This window comes from Coptis chinensis, chromosome 2, assembly GCF_015680905.1.
Source record: "Coptis chinensis isolate HL-2020 chromosome 2, ASM1568090v1, whole genome shotgun sequence".
Lineage (NCBI taxonomy): Eukaryota > Viridiplantae > Streptophyta > Magnoliopsida > Ranunculales > Ranunculaceae > Coptis > Coptis chinensis.
The window spans coordinates 28,976,201-28,987,718 of NC_141457.1; the positions used below are offsets into that span (position 1 = coordinate 28,976,201).

Genomic DNA, 11,518 nt, shown 5'->3' on the forward strand with positions numbered 1-11,518 from the left:
CAAATAACCTTATCTCAACTGAAAATCTATATCACCTCAAAGGAAAACAAGGCCTATCTTGAAATGCGACGCTAACGCAAACCACAAGCAGCAACCAATCTTCTTCAACACTAAACCTATCAAGACTTATCAACTATGTTCATTTAATGAACACACCCGATAAGGAAACATGCAAATCTGGTCAGCATTATAAAAATGCTGGTGTGAGTAGCTCTAAAACACAACATATACTTATACATATATTTACACAATCTATAAGGCAGTTAGTTCCTCCACCGAGGCGCCTTAACTTTCCACGACTAATACAATATCCTTAAGTTCAATAACTAAGGCAGGTAGTTCCTCCACTGAGGCGCCTTAACTTCCCACTAACCACACAACAAACTATCGCATAATAAAAGGCATTTAGTTCCTCCACGAGGCTTTAGGTTCTAACTAAACTATAACCAGCCAAGCATATACAATCATCTATCTGAAGATATATCATTAACCAACATATTACCATAATAATATTAATTAAGGCTTTCTTTGTGTGTCCCTAAAATCACGTCGTATCTATGTCTTACCTAGTTTCCCTGGCTATCACAATCGTTACCCAACGCCGAACATGTACATCCACATGTCTCCCCTTACATAATGTACCACTCCGTGCGTAACTACCCTGAGCGGGATGCCGCACACCAGGTAACCCTCACACGGAAGCCATTATGTAAGTACTGCCACTATTCGGCATAAAATATCGCGCGTCTTGTTCCAATATTTGCAAACGGAATAATCAAGCCACTATTCGGCTACGATTGCCCAACACATGGGTCAATCAACATCTCATATATATACACCCTACACAAGGGCCAATCATATCACATACGCCCACACAGGGCAAATCACATGAGTTGTGGTAGTCAGGTTCTAGGATTTTCGTTACGTAATTTATTCAGGTGTCATACCTTTATGACTCATAATCATTCCACTATATCACGTGCATGTCAATTACCTTATTGCACTACGCCATAATCCCGTGGGAAATAACCACAAATACTCTACTAGCATCTCACAGATAAAATAATGGAGTGTCTATACATTTATTTCTCCAAAACTATTGCATTTAATATATATATATATATATATATATATATATATATATATATATATATACCAACATATGATATAATGTCACAATATCAACGTCAAATCTTAATTAGATAATGACCACCAAATTTATACAAGCTTCCACAAAGCATTTTAGCATTTGATTTGTCCATACAATTTACAACATAAAATGTAGCACAATTAAAGCGATTACCACGATCCACAATCCACAATCAAAGCCCAATATATATATGTTTTACACACTACTCACGTCAAATCTTAATTAGATAATGACAAACAGCGTTATATAATTTTCGACAATATTTTATTACTATATTTGTCCATATTCTTAAATATGTGAAAAACTGGAAAAAGTCAACATTCCACAGTCAACGGTCAAAGTCAAAGTCAACACATCATGGTCGAAGTCAAACTATTAGTGTCAAAGTCAAACTGTCGTTTCCATGTTCAACAGGTTCAGGGTCATAGCCATGGTTCATGGCTAAGGTCAATATGCATGGCTCATGGGCTCATGACCAAGATAATGGTTCGGACCCAACTGGCCAAGCCCAAACCTTAGAACCCGAAAGTCTAAACATTTAAAGACCCAATTAGATCTATTTTAAGTTATATAGACCGGCCCCAAAACTAACTTGAAACTGGTCCAAAGAAAAGCAATTAAAACTGGCCCCCAACAAGAAATAGAACCGGCCCAACTCAAAAGATTAATATCGGCCCAAAACAGAAAATTGGATTTCGGTCCAACCAACTAAACAAGCTAGGCCCCAACCAAAACTAAAACATTTCGGATTGAAATTCAACAAAACGGAATTCCGACTCTATATTTGGATTCAAAAAAACGGAATTCCGAATATAGAGTCGAAATATCCGAAATTCCGAAATCATCCGAAATTCCGAATGTAACAAGGGTCGAAATTTAATGAATTTCGATTTTTGAATTTGTCGGAATTTCAAAAATTCCGAACTATGTCTTTAATTACAATCCGAAATTCAACAAAGTTAATAATACAAATGGCACGAAGTCCAATACAACAGGATAATGAGCAGTATCAATAGGCCGAAATCTTAGTCGGTATACCCCGATACACAGAAAACCATAAATTCGGGGAAATAGCAAAATAGCTACTCACCTTAATCCCAAGCTCCACGAATTTCTCCGAGTCCGAGTCGTCGCGCTCCAACGCTCGAGCCTCCATTTTTATTATTTTATTTTTCTTAGAACCCTATTCTCCAGAACAATACGAATATATACTTGGGTTTGAAACCTAAGCCCAACACAGACTCGGGCCCAGAAACCAGGCCCGCGTATCCCAAATCCAATCCAGCCGATTTTTAAATAAATAAATAAATAATTAATTAATTAATTAATAATTACGTATTTTAAATAATGAAATGCTATGATGAGGTATGCAATTGGGAATCAACAACTACTACAATTATCAGACTGAAAACAAACCAACACTCCAACATAACTGCCAGGTGGGGCTGCGTCAACACCCAAGCTCATTACCTTATAATCAAATATGATATATTGAATTAGCTAGCTATAGCTAATGTATTTGAATATAGTAATGCAGTAGTGGTTAATCTGGAAACATATAGACAATTCTTTGTTCAACTGACAAAAGAAAACATGCAATCGTAAAGACTTGCAACAAAAGTTTCTAAAGTGATATTACATTTTCAACAAAAAAAACTGCTCCTGACACATTCTTGACACATATTACAATTCAAAAACATACCAAACTACCCTCCAAAAACAAAAAAACTAACACCAACTTTCTAAAACTAACAAAACAGCAATTGGTATTTCTTAACAATATCCACAGCTACCTCACCAACCAGCATATGTGACTTTGTTATCCATTTATGTGGTATTTCTTAACAATATCCACAGCTACCTCACCAGCCAGCATATGTGACTTTGTTATCCATTTCTGTGTTTGCAATAGCCACACATTTGTCTTGATGCAGGTTTATTGCTAAACCTGTCAAATTAAACATCAAATATTCAATTCAGCCAAAACAGAAATTAGGAGAAACATGAAGAAACGGCAAAGAAGTGTTATAAAGAGAATAACCTAAGAATGTGGTTTGGAAGGTTTATACAACAACACACGCACGCACAGAGAAATTGAAAGGGGAAAGAAAGCCTATGACCAAGCCAATCTGTAACACAAACATTTTAGGACTGTATGGACCTAAATATGACCACCAACGAATGGGTAGGGTACACGTATGCATCACTAAAAATGTGAAGAGACTCCATACAAATCATCACACGCTACAAATAGGAAGCCCACAAGCAATAAATAAGCAAAAGACATGTTAACTACTTCTGTTCAATTGCCAAAACAATTAACCAATTTCCTTGCTGGAAGTGCGAGTGGATCAATAATCCCTTCCAATTGCCTAAAGCCATGTCATCAATACATCAATATACAATGCCCTTCTCTAATGCATTTGTAAGAAAATCCAACTATCACATCTACCCCAGGGCATACCAACTCAATTAAACAACTAACAAAAATAAATAACCTTCGGCTAATCAAGATCATGCACACATATCAGAACAACACCCAAGGATCACTTGAAGAACTAATCTAACCATTTTCAAGAAGTTAATCAAAATAGGTATCTAAAATATAAAACAAGGGATATTAATTATACTATAAACAAAGCAAAAAAAATTTATGATAAAAAATAATTACATATCAACAACTTTTACTGCTAAATTCTTCTTTGCATTTTTTTAGTATTCACATTCCCACCACTTGAACTTCCTTCATCATAAAGTTCTTGAATGCTCTTCATTTCTTGAAAGTTATTAAGGTTAAGAAAAACGATGAGGGAAAAACTTCTACACTTTCACCGAAACAACTTAACGATTCAGTAAGTGCAAATTTATACATCAACAAAAATGTGAACCACAATTAAATGGGTTAATAGACTTTATTATGGGTTATGTCTAAGATGCACTATAGCCCTAAGAAGTACACTATGGGCCTAAGCGATCAAATTGGACTGTATGCGACAAAAACCACTCAATTCTTTGTGAAATTAAGGAGAGCATTATCTAATTATACTAATTATTAGCGGGTAGGTCAAACTTTTTCTTGAACTATGGATGAGATTAGAGATGAAAAAGACACTAGGATTAGTAAAAGATCATTGATCATACTTTCTTGCCTTAGCCACTATTGAGTAAGAGAAATCTCTACATACCTTAAATCACTATCGAGGAAGAGAAACTCATAGCACAAGCAATCCTTACATGTGAAGGTAGTTTACTTGCTTACTTTAACAAAAAAAAATTAGATGAGTGATAAATAATATTCATATCTCATAGCTCTACATAGTTACTAATAATTTTCATAATAAAACTATCTGTTTTTCCATAATTTTTTGTTATAAATCAAATTAATTATATTTGTTTAAAATTTTTTAGCACATAATAGTTCCTGAAAAAAAAATTATTTTAATAATACTAGGTTATAGTATTAGTGTTGACATCAAAATTTTAAACACTATAATATTCTATAGTTAAAAAAAATTAGCACATAATAGTTCTTGAAAATGATCCCCGTTCGTTGAACGGGCTCAAAAACTAGTTGCAACCAACAATGTACTCAAAAGAGGCAGATCACAACTCTAGAAAATAAATATTTGAGAATGAACTTTGTTATGTGAACTTTATAAGTATCTTGGGTTTCTTTTTTATTTCTAAGATTGGACAACACAAATTCCAAACCATGGATAAATAATGTTAAGGCACATACGAGGTATACAAAAATATCGAAATAAAGTGTCACCTTCATTGGATGTACACTAACATTGAAAGAAATACAATTGAAATAAATACAATGTCACCCTTCATTGAAAGTCACATACGAGTTATACAAAAATATCGAAATAAAGTGTTACCTTTATTGGATGTACACTAACATTGAAAGAAATACAATGTCACCTTCATTGGAAGAATATGGTTACCATAATCAGCATATTCTAATTGAGGATTGGTTGTCATGAAATTAAAATGCTTAGTAACGTGGTTTTCGAACGATTAGTAAGAGTGACAACCCTCGCCCAGCGATGACTAATGATTAGGAAGAATAGCTCCTCAAGGTATTCATGATTAGAAGAAAAAAAAAATGTTTGAGTGAATGTATTACAAATAATGGAAGTTGTAAAAGAAATTGTGAATTAAACATTTATAATCCGACTCCATTCTATCTCCATTTCCATGATTCCTTCCAATGACTGCAAGAGACCATCTTTTTTCCTTTAGCATTTGTGATGAAAGACAAAACCATAATGTCAGGAAAGAACTACAAACTTAATTCAGCTTGTAGAAATTGTAAAAAAAACAGTATTCACACCTTATCAACAAGCTTGTGGGAGAAGAAAGAGACATGCGCGGGTCATGCTCTTGGCCAGGCAAAGTCAAGGGCAGGGTGTGCTCAATCGCCTGGAGGTTCATCAAGACAAGAGCACGGGTCGCGCCCTAGTCAGTTTTGACAGAGATTACTGGATTCGTATGTTTTCTATAAAGGAAAGTCTCCAATCCTTTTAGAAACAAGAGACGCGAATATGCACTCATGTTGTGCTATATAAACACCTCTGTAACACAAACCAAAATCAATCAAGCAAAACCTTTCTTCTCCCGTGGATGTAGGTTGCCGCATTGGCACCGAACCACTATAATTCTTGTGTGTTGTCTCTTTAATTAGTTGTTTAATTCTGCATGGTATCATAGTGGAGCACTTAATCTCTCCTCTAAATCAATCTAGATAAACACAATACACTATGTCAAATCCAAAACCAAACCTAAAGTCTGCTGTTACAGCAGAGACTGATTCTAATCCTGGTTGGAAACTGTCATCAATTCTCTTGAATGGAACAAACTATATACCTTGGTCTAGGGTTATGTCGCTATCGCTTGGTGGCAAGAGGAAATTAGGGTTCATTAATGGTGCAAAGGTGTATCCTGCCATTGATGATGCCGAATATGAGAATTGGGTTTCCAATGATCAGCTTGTTCGATCTTGGTTACTCAATTCTGTGGAGTCTACTATTGCTAGAATTTTTACTTTCTCTGATTCTACAAAGGAGATGTGGGATTCAATTGAAGATTTATACAGAAACCAGAACAATTCTGCCCGTGTGTTTGAACTTCAACTTGCAATCAGTGTTTTGCAACAAGGTGAGAAGACTTTTACAGAACACCTTGGGAATTTGAAGAAATTATGGGATGAGTTAAACATATATCGTCCACACACCATAGATGCTAAGACTCTTTTGAAACGGGCTGAAGAGGATAAAATTTTCACAGTATTTTGCAGTCTTAAACCAAAATATGAAAATCTGGAAAGCAATATTCTAATGGAAAGCACTCTTCCATCACTTACTGCTGTTTATGCAACTATTCAGAGAGAGGAAACAATGAAGAAAACCATGAACTCCGAGGTAAAGTCCTCAATCTCTGAATCTACTGTATTACTTGCAGAAAATGATTTTCAAAAGAAGTCACAGGGATTCGAAAAAGGTAAGGGAAAAAGGGACCCGTCTCACTGTGCTCATTGTGGAAAGAAATGGCACACCAAGGACCGCTGTTGGGAATTATATCCGCATCTTAAAAAGGAAAAGGAACTGTCCAAGAAAGAGCATGCCGCTGTTGCCAAGACATCAATGTCCAACTCAGATATTAGTCATCAGTTGAGCCAAATTCTCCAACAACTCACTAAGTCCATGTCATCTAGCAAAGGTCAGCTTGCCTCAACTCATATGTCAGGTAATTTACATGTCTATTTTACTATACCACAAAATAGTAACTCATAGATAATTGATTATAGGGCTACGAATCATATGGCTAATTGCCCTGCCTCTGTCCATAATTTTGGGTCCAAAACCGAAAAACATAATATTTCCATAGCCAATGGCTCCACCGTTCCCATTCTAGGTAGTGGTCAAGTAGATTTTTTTTATCAAAGTCTCAAGAGTGATGCTCTAGTTGTTCCTTCATTCCCTGTTCAACTTCTATCTGTTGGAAAACTTACCAATTCTTTAAATTGTGATGTCATTTTTTCTCCTAACTTTGTCGTCTTCCAGGATCGAAAGTCGAAGAGAACGATTGGTGAAGGAATTTATTCCAGTGGACTTTATTTGTTGAAGTCGCATAAGAAGGCGTGTCAAGCTAGTGATTTACTTGAAAGTCGAATTTTGCATAAAAGACTTAATTGGGCATCCATCTAGTCATGTCCTATCAAATTTGTTTCCACATGTTTCTTTAAACTCTGATGATGTTTGTGATGTTTGTCAATTTTCTAAGCAAACTCATTTATCTTTTCCAAACTCGAATTATGTGTCAAATAAGTTATTTGAGTTAATTCACTCTGATTTATGGGGATCTGCTCCCGTTAATTCTTATGATGGCTATAAGTATTTTGTGTTGTTTATTGATGATAAATCTCATGCTACATGGTTATATTTGTTAAAATCGAAAACTGAGGTTGTGACTGTATTCAAGGATTTTCATATTATGATTACTAATCAGTTTGGTGCAAACATCAAGATGTTTAGATTTGACAATGGCACTGAGTTTTGTAAAGGTCTGTTACCTGAGTATCTTCGTAGCAAGGGGATAATTCATCAAACTAGCTGTGTTGGCACACCTCAGTAGGATGGCGTGGCTGAAAGAAAGAACAGACACCTTTTGGAGACCACTCGTGCTCTTATGTTGGGCATGAATGTTCCTAAGCAATACTGGTCTCATGGCGTCTTAACTGCTGCCTATTTGATTAATCGTCTTCCCAGTCAGGTTCTTGGTTTTAAATCCCCATTGGAAGTGCTCAAATCTAGGCCACTGGATCTCTCTCATCTGAAAGTGTTTGGGTGTGTTTGTTATGTGCATCAGCAAGCTATTCATCGAGATAAATTTGATGCTCGGGCTACTCGATGTGTGTTTGTTGGTTATTCTATCACACAGAAAGGCTACATATGTTACAATCCGGCGACAAGGAAACTGGTTATCTCTCGTGATGTCCGATTTGTGGAATCTGAAGCTTTCTTTCACGATTCAGCTGTGCCGGGGAATCGGTCCCAGGGGGAGTGTTTGGTAGATTTGGCACCTCTCCCAGCTATTACAGTTGATTTGGCTCCTTTCCCAGTAGTTGGTGAAGGCATTGTTCCTGTCCCAACGGTTGGTGAAGGTATAGTTCTTGCCACTGAAGAATTGGGCTCTACTGAAGCAAGGGTGCGAGCGCGTTACTAGAATGAGCAAACTGAGGGTGGTGTGCGCTCTGGTGCTCCTCTAGCTCCTCCAGCTCCTCTAGTTTCTAGGCAATCTGAATGAGAGAGATGACCTCCAGTAAATATCAAGGATTACTATAAATCTGATAGAGAACTGCATCCTCCAGTGACTCACATGAATTTTTATTCTTTGCATGATGTTTCATATCCTCTACAGGAGTATATAACGTATGCCAATATCATTTCATCTCATCATGCTTTCTTAAGTACAGTCGATGACGTGCAAGAACCCAAGAACTTTAGAGAAGCTAACTCTCGTTCAGTATGGAGAAAGGCGATACAAGAAAAACTTCGTGCTCTAGACGAGAATAAAACTTGGGATATTGTTATGCTACCGTATGGAAAGAAAACAATTGATTGTCGGTGGGTGTTCAGAAACAAGTTTAACAGTGATGGTTCCTTAGAGAGGTTTAAAGCTCGACTTGTTGCAAGGGGATTCACCCAAACTTATGGTCAGGACTACAAGGAGATTTTTGGCAAAGATGAACACGTTTAGAGTTCTTGTATCTCTAGCTGTAAATCAAGACTAGAAATTTTTCAGATGGATGTGAAAAATGCATTCTTACACTGAGATCTTAAAGAAGAAGTGTATATGAGCATCCCACCTGGACATTCGAAGGAGACTAAGGTTTGATTAGTATGCAAATTAAAAAAGGCTATCTATGGACTTAAACAATCTCCACGAGTGTGGTATGCCAACCTCAATTCTGTTCTAGCTATGACCGGCTTTAAGCGAAGTGATGCTGATCCTTCCTTATTTGTTAAATCTAGCAGGTCAGGCTTGGTTATTGTTCTTATTTATGTTGATGACATAGTTATCACAGGTGATGACCATATCGAGATTTCTAAGCTCAAGGATTTACTGCACAAGAAATTTGCCATCAAGGATCTGGGTATTACGAAGTACTTTCTTGGGATCGAAATTGCTTATTCAAAAAGAGGTATATTTATAAATCAAAGAAAGTATGCGTTGGATCTTTTGAGTGAAGCAGGAAAGCTGGGGGTAAAGCTATCTGATTCTCCAACTGACAGTAGAGCCAAGTTGGACAACACCGGTGATCTTCTTACTGACATTGGTCAGTATCAGTGATTAGTTGGTAAACTAATATAGTTAACTATTACTAGACCAGATATTTCTTATGCAATAAGCTTGGTTAGTCATTTTATGCATGCTACAAGGACTCCACATATGAATGTAGTTTCTAGAATACTACAGTATCTGAAAGGGTCACCAGGCAAAGGTATTTGAATGCAGAAAAATTGGCATACATCTATTACTGCTTATACAGATGCTGATTGGGTAGGATGTCCAGTTGATCGGAGGTCTACTTCTGGTTATTGTACCTTTGTGGGAGGTAATTTAGTCACTTGGAAGAGTAAGAAACAGAATGTAGTAGCTTGTTCTCATGCAGAAGCTGAGTACAGGGCTATGACTTCCACCACCAGTGAAATCATATGGCTGCGTGCTCTTCTGAAGGATTTGTGTTTTGGGTTGCATTCGCCAACTACTCTTTACTGTGATAATCAAGCTACTGTGCACATTGCTGCAAATCTGGTGTTTCATGAGAGAACTAAGCATATTGAAGTTGACTGTCATTTTGTGCGTGAAAAAGTACAGTGTAACATTGTCACTACCTCATTTGTTCGAAGTGACTAACAGCTTGCAGACATTTTTACCAAGGGACTTCCAGCTTCCAAGTTCCATGATATTCTCTCCAAGTTGGGTTTGCTGGATATCTTCGCACCAACTTGAGGGGGAGTGTGGGAGAAGAAAGTGACAGGCGCGGGTCGCGCCCTTGGCCAGGCAAAGTCGAGGGCGGGGCGCACTCAATCGCCTGGAGGTTCATCAAGACAAGAGCGCGAGTCGCGCTCTAGTCGATTTTGACAAAGATTACTGGATTCGTATGTTTTCTATAAAGGAAAGTCTCCAATCCTTTTAGAAACAAGAGACACGAATATGCACTCATGTTGTGCTATATAAACACCTTTCTAACACAAACCAAAATCAATCAAGCAAAATCTTTCTTCTCCCGTGGTCGTAGATTGCCGCATTGGCACCGAACCACTATAATTCTTGTGTGTTGTCTATTTAATTAGTTGTTTAATTCTACAAAGTTGTATATAACCAGGGGGGTTTGATTTCACAAAGTAAATAAGAAAAGGGTGTTAATATTTACCCCCCCCCCCCTATTATCGATAAGTTCACCATACTTAACAAAAATAAAAGGACATTCTTGTCCAACATAAAAAATATACGAAAAACGTGATTCTCTATATGTTCACCCCATGTCACGTATATTTTTTTCATCTTCCCTCTCTTTTCTTTCACTTTTTCCTTAAATGCATTTTCTCCCCTCCATTTTCCCTTATCTGTCAAGACCTTATCAAAGTTTAAGTTTTGGACTACAACCTCCATCTTATAGACTGTAGAAAAGTGGATGAGAATGAAAAAGAAACCAATGGAAATGGATTGAGATCAGAACCCTCTCCTTATTCTTACTCTGTTGATAGTGAAATGATGAACGAAATGTCAATTTCGACTGTCGAACCAATACTATTCGGTGTGAGAACCTCTATAGATGATCATGTTTCACAGGTATGCCTCATCTTTTTATTTTTTTTAAACCTAAATTGTCCAACTATTTTTCACAGCAAGCTATTCATCGAGATAAATTCGATGCTCGGGCTACTCGATGTATTTTTGTTGGTTATTCTACCACATAGAAAGGCTATATATGTTACAATCCGGCAACAAGAAAACCAGTTGTCTCTCGTGATGTACGATTTGTGGAATCTGAAGGTTTCTTTCAAAATCCAGCTATGCCTGGGAATTGGTCCCAGGGGGGCCGTTATGGCAGATTTGGCACCTCTCCCAGCAGTTGGTGAAGGTATGGTTCCTGTCCCAACGGTTGGTGAAGGTATAGTTCCTGCCATAGAAGTTATTGAAACACATGAAGTTATGGGTTTTACTGAAGAAAGGGGGCGGACATAAGAAAGGGCGCGGGCATGCTCAATGACTGAGCAATTAAGGGGCACGCACTTTAGCTCTTGACGACTTTACATAAATAGAGGCGCAGGCACGCTCACAGAATGAGCAAAC

The 11,518-nt window shown here is 37.2% G+C and overlaps 1 protein-coding gene across 1 annotated transcript; it reads left to right on the top strand.

Annotated features, from left to right (window-relative positions):
* Positions 1-5,916: 5,916 nt before the first annotated feature.
* LOC147515679 (uncharacterized) lies at positions 5,917-8,914 on the top strand. Its single transcript, XM_086593006.1, has 5 exons — positions 5,917-6,901; positions 7,690-7,718; positions 7,790-7,927; positions 8,024-8,362; positions 8,576-8,914. Exons 1-5 carry the CDS (start codon positions 5,917-5,919, stop codon positions 8,912-8,914), a joined length of 1,830 nt encoding a protein of 609 aa, XP_086449132.1.
* Positions 8,915-11,518: the final 2,604 nt, after the last annotated feature.

What these genes read in the sequence shown, in the direction of transcription:
- LOC147515679 (XM_086593006.1), top strand. Translation starts at nt 5,917, where the DNA reads ATGTCAAATCCAAAACCAAACCTAAAGTCTGCTGTTACAGCAGAGACT. An exon ending in TTAATCGTCTTCCCAGTCAG is followed by an intron (nt 7,928 to 8,023) that starts GTTCTTGGTTTT and finishes TATGTGCATCAG; the next exon opens with CAAGCTATTCATCGAGATAA. An exon ending in TGGGCTCTACTGAAGCAAGG is followed by an intron (nt 8,363 to 8,575) that starts GTGCGAGCGCGT and finishes TATCCTCTACAG; the next exon opens with GAGTATATAACGTATGCCAA.